The sequence below is a fragment of the Pelophylax lessonae genome, assembly GCF_965119305.1.
Source record: "Pelophylax lessonae genome assembly, chromosome: 3".
Taxonomy (NCBI): Eukaryota; Metazoa; Chordata; class Amphibia; order Anura; family Ranidae; genus Pelophylax; species Pelophylax lessonae.
Genome location: NC_138770.1, coordinates 117,272,953 through 117,289,658, shown reverse-complemented (window position 1 = coordinate 117,289,658; position 16,706 = coordinate 117,272,953). Strand labels below are relative to the sequence as shown.

Sequence of the window (16,706 nt, the reverse complement as noted above, 5' to 3'; positions counted from 1 at the left end):
TTCAGAAGTATGAGATGAACCCCAACAACTTGGAAAGGTGGATCTCTCTCACACGTACCAACACAGACTATCCCCCAATTTAACTGATCCCCAAAGGTTTTTGATTAAATAGCGGAATAGAAAATATGATCCAAAAAAAGTGTATGTATATCACACGTACACAATCACACTAGGCCCCAATTACTATTGTTTGTACCCCTAAAAGGCTAGATGAGGAGTAGGGGGGGTATGGAACAGGCAGCACCCTCAAACCTTCAGAAGTATGAGATGAACCCCAACAACTTGGAAAGGTGGATCTCTCTCACACGTACCAACACAGACTATCCCCCAATTTAACTGATCCCCAAAGGTTTTTGATTAAATAGCGGAATAGAAAATATGATCCAAAAAAAGTGTATGTATATCACACGTACACAACCACACTAGGCCCCAATTACTATTGTTTGTACCCCTAAAAGGCTAGATGAGGAGTAGGGGGGGTATGGAACAGGCAGCACCCTCAAACCTTCAGAAGTATGAGATGAACCCCAACAACTTGGAAAGGTGGATCTCTCTCACACGTACCAACACAGACTATCCCCCAATTTAACTGATCCCCAAAGGTTTTTGATTAAATAGCGGAATAGAAAATATGATCCAAAAAAAGTGTATGTATATCACACGTACACAACCACACTAGGCCCCAATTACTATTGTTTGTACCCCTAAAAGGCTAGATGAGGAGTAGGGGGGGTATGGAACAGGCAGCACCCTCAAATCTTCAGAAGTATGAGATGAACCCCAAAAACTTGGAAAGGTGGATCTCTCTCACACGTACCAACACAGACTATCCCCCAATTTAACTGATCCCCAAAGGTTTTTGATTAAATAGCGGAATAGAAAATATGATCCAAAAAAAGTGTATGTATATCACACGTACACAACCACACTAGGCCCCAATTACTATTGTTTGTACCCCTAAAAGGCTAGATGAGGAGTAGGGGGAGTATGGAACAGGCAGCACCCTCAAACCTTCAGAAGTATGAGATGAACCCCAACAACTTGGAAAGGTGGATCTCTCTCACACGTACCAACACAGACTATCCCCCAATTTAACTGATCCCCAAAGGTTTTTGATTAAATAGCGGAATAGAAAATATGATCCAAAAAAAGTGTATGTATATCACACGTACACAACCACACTAGGCCCCAATTACTATTGTTTGTACCCCTAAAAGGCTAGATGAGGAGTAGGGGGGGTATGGAACAGGCAGCACCCTCAAACCTTCAGAAGTATGAGATGAACCCCAACAACTTGGAAAGGTGGATCTCTCTCACACGTACCAACACAGACTATCCCCCAATTTAACTGATCCCCAAAGGTTTTTGATTAAATAGCGGAATAGAAAATATGATCCAAAAAAAGTGTATGTATATCACACGTACACAACCACACTAGGCCCCAATTACTATTGTTTGTACCCCTAAAAGGCTAGATGAGGAGTAGGGGGAGTATGGAACAGGCAGCACCCTCAAACCTTCAGAAGTATGAGATGAACCCCAACAACTTGGAAAGGTGGATCTCTCTCACACGTACCAACACAGACTATCCCCCAATTTAACTGATCCCCAAAGGTTTTTGATTAAATAGCGGAATAGAAAATATGATCCAAAAAAAGTGTATGTATATCACACGTACACAACCACACTAGGCCCCAATTACTATTGTTTGTACCCCTAAAAGGCTAGATGAGGAGTAGGGGGAGTATGGAACAGGCAGCACCCTCAAACCTTCAGAAGTATGAGATGAACCCCAACAACTTGGAAAGGTGGATCTCTCTCACACGTACCAACACAGACTATCCCCCAATTTAACTGATCCCCAAAGGTTTTTGATTAAATAGCGGAATAGAAAATATGATCCAAAAAAAGTGTATGTATATCACACGTACACAACCACACTAGGCCCCAATTACTATTGTTTGTACCCCTAAAAGGCTAGATGAGGAGTAGGGGGGGTATGGAACAGGCAGCACCCTCAAACCTTCAGAAGTATGAGATGAACCCCAACAACTTGGAAAGGTGGATCTCTCTCACACGTACCAACACAGACTATCCCCCAATTTAACTGATCCCCAAAGGTTTTTGATTAAATAGCGGAATAGAAAATATGATCCAAAAAAAGTGTATGTATATCACACGTACACAACCACACTGGGCCCCAATTACTATTGTTTGTACCCCTAAAAGGCTAGGAGTAGGGGGAGTATGGAACAGGCAGCACCCTCAAACCTTCAGAAGTATGAGATGAACCCCAACAACTTGGAAAGGTGGATCTCTCTCACACGTACCAACACAGACTATCCCCCAATTTAACTGATCCCCAAAGGTTTTTGATTAAATAGCGGAATAGAAAATATGATCCAAAAAAAGTGTATGTATATCACACGTACACAACCACACTAGGCCCCAATTACTATTGTTTGTACCCCTAAAAGGCTAGATGAGGAGTAGGGGGAGTATGGAACAGGCAGCACCCTCAAACCTTCAGAAGTATGAGATGAACCCCAACAACTTGGAAAGGTGGATCTCTCTCACACGTACCAACACAGACTATCCCCCAATTTAACTGATCCCCAAAGGTTTTTGATTAAATAGCGGAATAGAAAATATGATCCAAAAAAAGTGTATGTATATCACACGTACACAACCACACTAGGCCCCAATTACTATTGTTTGTACCCCTAAAAGGCTAGGAGTAGGGGGAGTATGGAACAGGCAGCACCCTCAAACCTTCAGAAGTATGAGATGAACCCCAACAACTTGGAAAGGTGGATCTCTCTCACACGTACCAACACAGACTATCCCCCAATTTAACTGATCCCCAAAGGTTTTTGATTAAATAGCGGAATAGAAAATATGATCCAAAAAAAGTGTATGTATATCACACGTACACAACCACACTAGGCCCCAATTACTATTGTTTGTACCCCTAAAAGGCTAGATGAGGAGTAGGGGGAGTATGGAACAGGCAGCACCCTCAAATCTTCAGAAGTATGAGATTGTGTTCACTGTACCCCACAAAGATTGAGTTCACTGCACCCCACAATGATTGTGTTCACTGCACCCCACAAAGATTGTGTTCACTGCACCTCACAAAGATTGTGTTCACTGTACCCCCCAAAGATTGTGTTCACTGCACCCCACAAAGATTCTGTTCACTGTACCCCACAAAGATTGTGTTCACTGCACCCTAAAAGGATGTTGTTCACTGCACCCCACAAAGATTGTGTTCACTGCACCCTAAAAGGATGTTGTTCACTGCACCCCAAAAAGATTGTGTTCACTGTACCCCCCCAAAGATTGTGTTCACTGCACCCCACAAAGATTGTGTTCACTGCACCCCAAAAAGATTGTGTTCACTGTACCCCCCAAAGATTGTGTTCACTGCACCCCAAAAAGATTGTGTTCACTGTACCCCCCAAAGATTGTGTTCACTGCACCCCACAAAGATTGTGTTCACTGCACCCCAAAAAGATTGTGTTCACTGTACCCCCCCAAAGATTGTGTTCACTGCACCCCACAAAGATTCTGTTCACTGCACCCCACAAAGGATTTTGTTCACTGCACCCCAAAAAGATTGTGTTCACTGCACCCCAAAAAGGATTTTGATCACTGCACCCCAAAAAGGATGTTGTTCACTGCACCCCAAAAATGATTTTGTTCACTCCACCCCAAAAAGATTGTGTTCACTGCACCCCACAAAGATTGTGTTCACTGCACCCCAAAAAGATTGTGTTCACTGTACCCCCCAAAGATTGTGTTCACTGCACCCCACAAAGATTCTGTTCACTGTACCCCACAAAGATTGTGTTCACTGCACCCCAAAAAGATTGTGTTCACTGCACCCCAAAAAGGATGTTGTTCACTGCACCCCAAAAAGATTGTGTTCACTGCACCCCACAAAGATTGTGTTCACTGCACCCCAAAAAGATTGTGTTCACTGCACCCCAAAAATGATTTTGTTCACTGCACCCCAAAAAGGATTTTGTTCACTGCACCCCAAAAATGATTTTGTTCACTGCACCCCAAAAAGGATGTTGTTCACTCCACCCCAAAAAGATTGTGTTCACTGCACCCCAAAAAGATTGTGTTCACTGCACCCCACAAAGGATTTTGTTCACTGCACCCCAAAAAGATTGTGTTCACTGCACCCCAAAAAGGATGTTGTTCACTGCACCCCAAAAAGGATTTTGTTCACTGCACCCCAAAAAGATTGTGTTCACTGCACCCCACAAAGGATTTTGTTCACTGCACCCCACAAAGATTGTGTTCACTGCACACCAAAAAGGATTGTGTTCACTGCACCCCAAAAAGATTTTGTTCACTGCACCCCAAAAAGATTGTGTTCACTGCAGCCCAAAAAGATTGTGTTCACTGCAGCCCAAAAAGATTGTGTTCACTGCAGCCCAAAAAGATTGTGTTCACTGCAGCCCAAAAAGATTGTGTTCACTGCAGCTCACACACAGAAAAATGGATGTGGATCACTGACACCTGCCTATCTCCAATCCCACACCACACAGCAATATCGATTGTAGTTTGTAGAACACAGTTTCCCTAAAATTCAGCAGACTCTGTCCCTAACAGGATTGAGAAGAGATCGTAGATCAGGATTGAGTGCAGATTCACCCCACCCCCCACACAGCAATATCGATTGTAGTTTGTAGAAGACACTGACCCTATAATTCAGCAGACTCTATCCCTAAAATGCCTACAACTCGCCCTGCCTAAACACTCCGACCTGTCCCTCAATTCTATCCGGACACAAATGGTTTTTTCCTGCCTATCTTTCCCTAATCAGCAGCCAGCACATTGATGTGTGCTCTGTCCCTTAGCTAAGCAGCAGAATGACGCTGCTGCGGCGGCTGCCTCGAACTTATAAAGACTTGGTCACATGCTTCAGACGGCCAATCACAGCTACTAAGACATTTGCAGGCATGGCTGGGATGGCTTAAGGCACACCAGTTAAACGATTGTTGATTGGCTGTTGAAAGCCCGCCATGAAAAGAGCGCCAAAGCATGCAAAACCCGGAAATAAAACGACCGAACACGGATTTTTACCCGAACATACAGTAAAGTGTCCGTGTCCGTGTTCGGGTAAAAAAAATCCAATTATTCGGTACGAACACGAATAATACAGTCCGTGTTCGCTCAACACTACACATAAGTTCCAAAAGGTTGCGGGACCATTCACAGAATCCCCAAAATATTATGTATTTTCTGAAAGCAGACACTCTAGAGAATAAAATGGTGTCAGTTCCCATTTTTTATGTTATAGGATATTAGTGTAATGGATTAGGAAATTCAAAATTTCAATAACAAATATACTTAAGTTAATTTTAGGACACAAAAATGCATTCAATTACCGTTTTTTGGTAAACCATAAAAAATTAGATTGCGCAAAGTAAATCGACATCACACATATCAAGCCTTAAAATTGCATGCAGCTGTGAAAACTGGATATTTGTCTTACCGTATAATCCTTTTCTCTGATGTTCATTGCAGACACAGCTCCATATCTTCTTTGACCCTTGGGTAATGCTGCTCTCCTTAAGAGTAGGACACTAGGTGGAAAATAATTGACTACGCCTATAGGGCAGCCCCAGGGGGTATACTCCCACTTCCTGCTATAGGACTTCAGTTTTGTAACAAGCAGTGTCAATAGCAGAATACATAACCCAACAGAACGGTGGGTGCGGTGTCCATCCAGTCAATGAACATTGGAGAAAGGATTTTACGGTAAGACAAAAATCCAGTTTTCTCTTTCTTTCATTGACTGACACAGCTCCATATCTTCTTTGACCCTTGGGAGGTCCCAAAGCAGTGTCAACACGAGGGGTGGGAAAAACACAGCAATAAACATAAAATTGGAGGCAGGCAGCCAGTCCTGCTAGTGGTGGATTTTGAAGGCACTCACATGGATACAGATTATCATTAAAAAAATCCATTTATTAAATATATAAATACATAGAAGACATAATAGACATAATATTGGCTAAAACCATCAACACAAAGAATAATGTGTTGATTACATATAAAATGGCATATGCAAAACCTCTACATATGGTCTTCACATGAGAGGTATTGGTACAGCGTAATGGTCGACACGTTTCGCTTCATGCTTCCTCAAGATCAGCCACAATAATGCCATATATATATCTGATTGCAAAACTAATATATCTGTTAGTTTTACATTGCAAATTTCCTATTGCATACACATCTGTTTCATGATACAACATATTGGATTAGCAGATCATCAGCCACATACCACACAAACCCGATCCATGCGAGTGCCTTCAAAATCCACCACTAGCAGGACTGGATGCCTGCCTCCAATTTTTTGTAAACATACCCGGATATTACACGCGTTAAGGTCCTCTTTCTCCCTTTTTTTACAGCAATAAACTTATTTTTCAAAAGGTCTAAACTTAGCCAACTAGGTAAATCAGGAGCTCAACCAGGAACAACTGGAGCTCCCCTACCAGGAAAAAATACACCCTTAAGAGGCAAGAGCCTCTGCAACAGCAGCCTGCAAAATTTTGCGGCCGAACACAGCATCCGCAGATGCAAGCACATCCACCTTGTAAAACCTTGTGAATGTGTGTACAGACAACCAGGTGGCCGCCTTGCAAACCTGGGCCACTGACGCCTGATGACAGAAAATCCAGGAGGCACTAAGCGCCCTTGTAGAATGCGCCTTAAAAAGGGAAAGGAGGAGCCTGACCCTTGATAGAATAGGCCTGCACCACCGTCTGCCTGATCCACTTGGAAACCACTACGAGAAACATACATAAGGACAAACAAGGAATCAGATTTGCGAATCGACTCAATTACCGCTAAGTACACCCTGATGGTCCGAACCACATCAAGGGAATACAAGGCAATTTCTTATGCATGTTTCGGCTTAGGACACAATGAAGGCAACACAATGTCTTAATTTAAGTGGAACCCCGAGACGACCTTAGGAAGGAATGACTGACAGAGACGAAGTACCACTTTGTCCCTACGCAGCCAGCTCTGAGACCCTGCGTGCAGAATTAATAGCTACCAAGAAAGCCACCTTCTGTGACAGAATAAGTAGAGGAAGTTCACAAATATTTTCAAAAGACGGTTTTTGAAGAACTGACAGTACCAGATTAAGATCCCATGGAGGCACCGGGGACCTTACCGGAGGAGCCAGATGGCGAACCCCCTGCACGAAAGTGTAAACCAGGAAATTCGTGGCAAGGGGGCAATGGAAAAAAATTTCCAAAGCTGAAATCTGACCCTTGATGGTGCCCAGGGCCAAACGTAAATCTATACCTCTTTGTAAAAACTCCAGCAGACATGACACCGAAAAGGAACGAAAAAGAACGAAAAAGGACCCCCCGAGACTCACGCCAAGGAATGTACGCCTTCCAAACGCAATGATAAATCTTCCTAAAAGTAGACTTCTTAGCTTTTAACAGAGGAAGAATTACCGAATCCGACAACCCTCTGTCCTTCAGTACCTGGCTTTCAAAAGCCAAGCGGTTAAAGCCAGTGACCGTAAAGCAGGATGGAAGATGGGTCCTTGAGACAAAGGATCTTTTCTTAGAGGGAGTCCCCAAGGGGCATTGGCTACCAGCCTTACCAGGCCTGCGTACCAAGACTGTCGAGGCCAGTATGGGGCCACCAGAATGACTGGAATCCCTTCTGCCTCGATTCTGCGCAAAAGTCTCGTCAGAAGCTGTAGAGGAGGAAAGGCATATATAATTAGACAATACTGGCCCCAAGGGGCCACCAGAGCACCTGCAGCATGTGCCAGGGGGTCCCCCACTGGAGACACAGTTGTTGAAACCCCTTCGGGTGAAGGAACCATTCGCCCGGACTCGGGGCCTGCCGACTGAGGTAGTACGCCAATTTTCCACCCCTGGAATATGCAAAGTAGAGAGAGGGCTGGAACAAAGCATTCTGCCCACCTTAGAATCCCGGCCAATTCTTTGGCCGCTAAGGCACTTCTGGTGCCCCCTTGATGATTGACATTTGCCACTGCCATGGCATTGTCCGATTGAATCCTTGCCGGACACTCCTGCAGACAGGGACAGGCAAAGCCTGATCGCCCGAATTTCCAGGATATTGATGGGCAGTCTGGACTCCTCCCGAGACCAAACTCCCTGGGCCGATTCCGTGCCCAAGACACCTCCCCACCCAGACCGGCAGGCATCCGTGGAAACCACCGTCCAGTACAAGGGAAGAATAGACTTTCCCTGCCGAAGCACCGGTGGACGGAGCCACCACAGCAAGGATCCCCTCGTACTAAGGCACAACAGGACCAGATTGTCCAGGGACCGAGGATTCTTGTCCCATTTGGCCAAAATCTCCTATTGCAAAGGTATGGTATGAAACTGAGCAAATGGAACCACCTCGAAGGTAGAGACCATCAAACCCAGCACTTGCATGCAAGTCCTGAGAGATAAACCGGCGGTTGGATAACAAGAGCCAAAACGCATGCTGCAACTTCAGCAGTTTTGTTTCTGGAAGAAACACCTGAGCTGAGGCTGAATCCAGAGTCAGGCCCAGATGGAGTCCGAGCTGAATTTTGAAATGTCAGCATCCAACTGAACTCTTGCAGATCTTGCAGAGTGATGCCCAAATCGTCCTGTATGACAGGGGGAGACTCTGCGTGCAGAAGGAGATTGTCCAGGTACCCCAGTACCGCATTCCCCCTCTGCCTGAGCAAAACTAACACCGGGGCCAACACTTGTGAACACCTGAGGAGCTGAGTAGTAGGGGGTAGGGGATACTGCGCTTCTAGGAAGTGTTAAATAGGTGTATAAGTGAATATCCAAAAAGAGTATAAAAGCAGTGATTCAATCCAATAAATAAAGTAAAATATTATATAAATAGTGCATTCATGTAAAAATACTCAATAGTGCTTATAATACCATAAAATCTTCAGGTATAGAGTGCAATGATGTGATTCAAAATATAATAATTATAATAAATACAATACTTCTCTTAATAAATAACTCTACAAGCAAATTGGGTGACAGGTAAAGAGTGCTCGGTGCATAAATAAAAATGTGCAAACAATCACTTAGTCTATATATCCAAGTCCCGGACAGCAAGGTAAGTTCATAAGCAAAAAAAATCAATCAACTTCTTCAATAACTGTATCCGGGTAGGTAGACTGTCAAATCGGTGTTATCCCTCCACCTAACACCATAAACGTGAAAATGTGGGGTGCTTCTTCACACTGGTGTACCCCTATAGTGGTACTAAGCGCTCACCTCCATCACTCAGAACAAACGCCTTGTTACATAAGAAGGGGCTTATCTCCACTATTACTCCACTCCTACTCTGATGTCCAGAAAAACGGTCTAGGATCGGTTAGCCTTTTGGGCCTCCAGGGGGCCAGCGTATCGGTACTAGGTTGTCCCCAGGTCTTATACAGAATGCTATAGTGTCTGTCCACCATGCCAGGACAGGTGCAATGTGAGCATATCAAACAGGTACTTGCAAATGGAAGGCAGGTAGAGTGGTTCTATGACAGTCCAGGTAAAAGGCATGCATAGTTCAGAGAATAGTCCGATATCTGGTCCAAGGTCATACACAGGGAAATCCAAACTAGCAGGGCAAATAGACAGGGCATTTGATCAGGAATTGTGACAATTATAGCATTCTGTATAAGACCTTGGGACAACTTAGTACCGATACGCTGGCCCCCTGGAGGCCCAAAAGGCTAACCGATCCTAGACCGTTTTTCTGGACATCAGAGTAGGAGTGGAGAAGTGGAGTAATAGTGGAGATAAGCCCCTTCTTATGTAACAAGGCGTTTTTCTGAGTGATGGAGGTTAGCGCTTAGTACCACTATAGGGGTACACCAGTGTGAAGAAGCACCCCACATTTTCATGTATATGGTGTTAGGTGGAGGGATAACACCGATTTGACAGTCTACCTACCCGGATACAGTTATTGAAGAAGTTGATTGATTTTTTTTGCTTATGAACTTACCTTGCTGTCCGGGACTTGGATATATAGACTAAGTGATTGTTTGCACATTTTTATTTATGCACCGAGCACTCTTTACCTGTCACCCAATTTGCTTGTAGAGTTATTTATTAAGAGAAGTATTGTATTTATTATAATTATTATATTTTGTATCACATCATTGCACTCTATACCTGAAGATTTTATGGTATTATAAGCACTATTGAGTATTTTTACACGAATGCACTATTTATATAATATTTTACTTTATTTATTGGATTGAATCACTGCTTTTATACTCTTTTTGGATATTCACTTATACACCTATTTAACACTTCCTAGAAGCGCAGTATCCCCTACCCCCTACTACTAATTTCAAACTGCATGGTTTCAGTACTGATATATGCAGCATCTAGGAAGGCATTAAAACCACCACATACTTCCTCAGACAGCGCAGGACTCTTTTTTCTATTACCTGAGGAGCTGAGGCGAGACCAAAGTGTAATGCCACTAATTGATAGTGCTCCTCACCTACGGCAAAGCGAAGAAAACGCTGATGCCTGGCATATATTGGGATATGAAGGTAAGCGTATATATAGGGTATAGTGTGTATATCGATAGAGGCACTTAGAGGAATAGTATGGCACAACTGCAAACCTACCAAGACATGGCCGTCCACCTAAACTGACAGGCTGGGCAAGGAGAGCATTAATCAGCCAAGAGGCCCATGGTAACTTTGGAGGAGTTGCAGAGATTCACAGCTCAGGTGCAAGAATCTGTCCACAGGACGACTATAAGCCATACACTTGACAAATCTGGCCTTTATGGAAGAGTGGCAAGAAGAAAGACATTGTTGAAAGAAAGCCAAAAAAAGACCCATTTGCAGTTTGCGAGAAGCCATGTGGGGGACACAGCAAGCATGTGGAAGAAGATGCTCTGGTAAAGGACCAAAATTGAACTTTTGGCCTAAAAGCAAAATGATATGTGTGGCGGAAAACCTGGGACATGAAACTAAGAAAACTCTCAAATGGGAAACAGGATTTTAACCTTTCATAACACCACATCTCAGTGCTTCTTTTTTAAAATGACATGCATTGAACGCTTGGTGGCGTGTTGCCGGTTATAACATGCTGCATTTCAATAAAATGTGTGCCTGCATCAACTTATCGCAACACACACACCAAGGCAGCACATACAGCACTACAGATCCGTAAATTTAATGCTGACCTTAAGATGTGTAGCATAAATTGCTCATTTTCAGTTTTGTGTACCTTTAATTTATTTCTGTGGTGGCACTTTTATTCACCAAGAATTTGTGCCAACATAACTTACTTGATTGGTGGTATAGAGGTAGATGACACAGAGATGGTTGGAGGCAATAAGGCCTTCTTAGGAGATAATGATTTATCAGTCTCTGGCAATCTTTCTGCATAATTGGATGGAAACCAGCCCACATTTCCACTCAAGCATCCGTACAACCAGCCCGGCTCCCCAACGTTCTTCTCATCCACCTGGAGAAAAAAAAAAAGAGAAAATCTGTCACTTAAAGCTCAATTCCAGGATTCAAACTATTTTCCAATCCCTTTCCCTTATGCTCCATGCACAGCTTGATGCATTTTTAAAAATCTTTTTACAGTGTTATTAAACCTTGCCACCATTTTTGCTTTATATCATGTCCATTTTGCGTTATAACTTGAAGTCGGTCTCACAGTTTAAAAATATTTTCCTAAATACTTTTTTTGTTGATTGTACACTGCGGACACCTGACTTAAATAACTCCACACCACAATATGCAATTGGTTAAAATAGTTAGCTGGAGACCTTGGATGCAACCTGCAGTATCACTGCAGTACACTGCAGCAGAAAAGCAGCAAAGCTCCCTGTGCAAGCTGCTGGCAAAAGCAATTTGTGAACTGTCTCCAAAACCTTTAGACAGAAAAAAGTGGGGTTTTGAAGGCCCAAATGAGGTGGTCAAATTATCCAATGCCACACAGTAATAAAGTTAAAATACATATTTATTAATAACTTTGGTTTGCATAAAAAGCATGAAACAACATGCCTTGAGGACACACATACATATAACAGATATAAAAAAAAAATTGGGAGAACACAAAGGTAGGTAACTGGATAGTGGGATCTCAGTCAAAAAAGGATGGATATAGTCCTTGCACAGCCAACGCATTTCGCTTGACTTCGCTTCTTCGGGGCTTAAGGGACCAGAGAACCAGCTAGTGTTGTATAGGTTATATAAGAAAGTACAATAAGTGTGTATATATATATATATATATATATATATATATATATATATATATATATACACACATATACACACACACAGTAAACCCCCGCTCCATCGCGGTTCAGTTTTTGGTGATCACTGTCCAATAAAAGGGGAGGAAGGATTTGCCCAGCCGAAGCACCGGAGAACGAAGCCACCATATCAGGGAGTCCTTCGATACCCAGCTCAGCCGGATTGGATTGTCCAGAGACTACGGAGTCTTGTCCCATTTGGCCAGAACCTCCCTTTGCAGGGATCTCGTATGGAATTGTGCAAACAGAACCGCCTCCAAGGTAGACACCATTAGGCCCAGCACCCGCATGCAAGTGCGGAGGAATTACCATCTGCTGGACAGCAGGAGACAAATTGCAGCCTGCAATTTCTGGAGCTTGTCCAGAGGAAGGAGCACACTGGCTAAGGCCGAATCCAGAGTCAGATCCAGATAGTCAAGCTTTGTGGCAAGAACCAGAGCAGACTTCTGAAAATTCAGAATCCAGCCGATGCCCCTCAGAGTTCGTATGGTGATTTCCAAGTTTTCCACCAGAGGACTAGGAGACTCAGTTTGCAGAAGATGGTCGTCCAGTACCGCGATCCCCCGTTGGCGTAACAATGCCAGCACTGGGGCTAGCACTTTGTGAAGATCCGAGGAGCAGAGGCAAGACCAAAGGGTAACGCCACAAACTGATAATGCTCCTCTCCCATGGCAAAGCGGAGGAAGCGCTGGTGACCGGCACATATTGGATTGTAAAAGGTAAGCATTATGCCGATAGAGGCAAGAAAATCCCCCTAATGCAGGGATGCCACCACCGTGCAAATGGACTCCATCCTGAACTTCTGCACCCAAACAAAGCAGTTCACCGCCTTGAGGTCCAGAATTGGACACACCTTGCCCTCCTTCCTTGGAACTGTAAACCGGTTTGAGTAAAATCCCTGAAAACATTCCAAAGTCGGAACCAGGACAATCACCCCTTGAAGTAACAGGTCTTGTACCAACCCAAACAGATCCTGTAAGCGGTCCGGGGACAGGGGCAACTTGGAAGGAAAGAACCTTGGTGGGGGACAATAACTTTGTGGACCCACCTGTCTTGTACCAGAGAAGTTCACAGGTCGGGAAACCAGCTCCCGGCTTGCCAGACCAGGTTCATTAGGATCCTCCAGAGGCGGCCCAGAAAGGCTTCGAGCCCTTGTCAGTCGACCCTGAGGGACAAAAAAAACTTCCTATGAGCCAAGGAGGAGGGCCCACGTCTACGACGAGGGTCCATGCCCTTACTAGCCTGTGGAAGAAAGGTACTCTTTCCCCCCTGGGAGACCTTTAAGGATGTCATCCAGGGTAGCTTCAAACAGGCGATCACCTTGAAAGGGAAGATCATTCAAGGTTTTTTTTTCGAAGTCTGGTCCACAGACCAGCATTTGAGCCAAAAGATATGCCAAAGGACCACTGTCGAGCCACTAGGGGAGCCGCATCACAGATAAACTACAGCCCCTGGACAGTTGGTCTGCCAGCTCCGCAAAGGCAGGGGGGAGCTGTTCTCCCTCCAGGTCATGGCGCAAAAGCTTAGCCAGCTCAGTCAGAGTTTGCGACACCCGAGCATATGTAAATACGGCCTCAGTGCCGAATCAGCCAGAGTGTACATATTGCGGGCCACAGCCTCCGCCTTCCTGTCAACGGGATCCTTTAAGGCCAGGGACTCTAAAACCAGAATCATAGTTGCCTTGTTCAACCTGGAAACTGGAGGGTCCACCACCGGAGGAACAGACCACTTCTTAGAAAGGGACTCCTCATAGGGGTATCGCCTAGCAAATCACTTAGGGACCCCAAGGGGGACGCTTTGGTCGTCCCCACTTTTCTATTGACAATTCTGTCAAAATAGGCGGGGAAAGGAAACACCTTTGCCGCTCTGAAAGGCTTGTGAGTGCCAAAGGGAAGCCTCCGTCGCAGCTGCGTCCTCCATTTTTAAGGTCTCACGCACAGATACAATCAGCACTTCTGCCAGCCCTTTTTTGTGCGTGGTTGGAGATGTGGAGAAATCATCCTCACTATCTGAGGATTCCAGGCGCATGGTCGCAGACCCAGCAGGGAGACCCACGTTCCCGGCGGCCAAATCGATTCAGGATTTGATGAGACAGATGAGGGAGGGGAAGGCGGGGGGGAGGGCGCTTTTTGCTAGCCCGTCGCCCAAAAACAATCTCCACCCATAACACAAAGGACTCCAGGACTGCCATTAGTGCATCGATGGATGGTTGGGACCCGGAGGGCACCGCAGCCTCAGAAAGAAGATCAAGTGGGGAGATGTGCTCCAAAGACTCCATGAGTCACCAGGGGAACCCCACAAAAAGTGTAAAACAGTGCAAAGGAACAACCCCCACCACGCTGGCAGCACCACCCAGTCGCCAGGTACAAAGCACCAAGCGATGCTCCTTATGTCATCCTATATCACAAAGGAATTTTAAGGAGCATTAATGGTAGGTCATAGACAACCTTTTTGGTTCTAAGAAAACTTTTTTCCCCTGCTTTTGAAATGCATTTTATGTTCAAGCCGGTTTATGTTCAGATAGGGGGGGGAGAGACAAATGAAGGGGGGTGCCTGATGGGAAAAAGGGGAACCTGGGGGTCCGACCGTCCCAAAACCCTCCTGTCCATCCCAAAACCCTCCTGGGGGAGAAGGGGGGGGCGAGGAGGGGGCAGCTGCTCACAATACCAGGAACCAGGTGGACACCGCTCCAGACAGAACCCCTTGCCATCTAAATGGGGGGGGCTGTCGGCCAGGAGGAACGCGAGGCGTTTAACTCGCAGGCCAGCCACCATCAAGAAAGGTGGGACTGAAGAATGCCTGTCACAGGGAAATTGATCTTACATGTTTGTCTGGATTCCCTTTATGTAGTTTTGGCACACAGAAAGCCAGCTATAGTCCTGGCAAGTCCCTAAATTTGAGAGCCTTAAGCAGCCATAAAGGAAACCTGTCATAACAGAAAAGCAGAGGCGTCTACTGCTGACCTCACCGTCTACTTGGGCTTTTTATAATGTTGAAAGGGTGAGACCACATGTTAACACTAGAAATTCTGAATGAACCCTCTGCACACTGCAAAACAAGCTATTGGGATTTGAGTACAGGTCTATCTTGTTTCTGCTGCATTGCTGATTAGTGGCTGGACCGGAGCCTAGTAGCTCTCCCCACTTTGTGTCTGTTTGTTCCATATTGGCATTGTGTCCACCTTAGCATTTGCAGAGAAGAGTAGGACGGGCCATAGAGGGATTACTCTGATGCAGTTGGCCAGCTAAAACATTTATTGCAATATGTGTAAATTAAAAATCCCTATTATTTACAGCAAAATTTGCCAGAAAGGGTATACAGGTACTCAATGACCAGGTTCCGTTCCAATGACCAGGTCGTAAAACGAATTAGTCGTTAAACGAGGAACCACAAGTAATCAATATTTTAAGTATTCCTAACTTCTGTACTGTACTCTGGAAGAAAAAAAAGTCTAAACACAAAACTCCAACTCAAAAAAGTTGTTTTAATTTGCATAAGTACAGAACACAAAAATATAAACAAAAATCCTATAAAGGATATGATATACAGTGCCCAAAAAAGTAAACGTATACTGTACAGTAGACAGAGTAACATTTTAGTCATCAAATCCTTCATAGGGTGATAGTGCTTCAGGGTCATCAGTGTTATCATTGAAATTACCAGCAGGGTCGACAGTGTCATCACTGGAGTTACCAGTAGGGTCATCAGGAGTTGTAGATGAGGGAGAAGACGACAAGGAAATTATAGAACTGGTAGGGATAGCTTACAAGAAGAATTCTGATAAGGTGCTTTGCAATTTTCTTTTTTTTTGTCATAAATTTCACGATAACATCGCCTAAGTTCCTTCATCTGCCATTCCACTTTAGGGAAACCCTTCAACATTTTGGTCCATACCCTCTAATTCTAATAAAGCTGCATTCACTTTTGAGAACAGGCCAGCTAACCCCCTGACTGTGAACTTGTTTTGTAATTCTTCCATTGTTTCCTCCTTTTATTCCTCCTGTTCTAAGCCCTGCCGTGCTTCCAACTCTATTAAATCTTCATTACTTAGCTCTCCCTCAACAAATTCCAATAATTATTTTATTATATTATATCAATCACTTCAACACTTAAGTCAAGCAGGTTAGCAAGTTGCACACTTTTTCATTTATAACTTCAACATCTGTTTCATCAAACCCTTCGCTATTGTTCACAAAACGATTTAAGCATTTTTTCCATATACCCTGCATACACTTTTCTGTTACTTTCTCCCAAGCTGATGCAATATAAAATAATGTAAGCTTTCCAAAAATCACAAAAGGTAATTTCATCATTTTCAGGTGCTGCTACAGCTGTGGAAAAGATGGTGTGCAAATAGTAGGCCTTGAAAGTTGCTATTGCACCCTGATCCATGGGTTGTAGGATAG

The 16,706-nt window shown here is 44.3% G+C and overlaps 1 protein-coding gene across 3 annotated transcripts in view; it reads right to left on the bottom strand.

The window, feature by feature from the left end:
• Positions 1 to 16,706, bottom strand: part of ITSN2 (intersectin 2) — a 392,176-nt gene that overhangs the window by 136,897 nt on the left and 238,573 nt on the right. For all 3 annotated transcript variants that reach the window (XM_082251747.1, XM_082251748.1, XM_082251746.1), the window contains one exon: positions 11,323 to 11,501. In XM_082251747.1, coding sequence (XP_082107873.1) covers positions 11,323 to 11,501 — 179 coding nt within the window. The remainder of the gene's footprint in view (positions 1 to 11,322; positions 11,502 to 16,706) is intronic.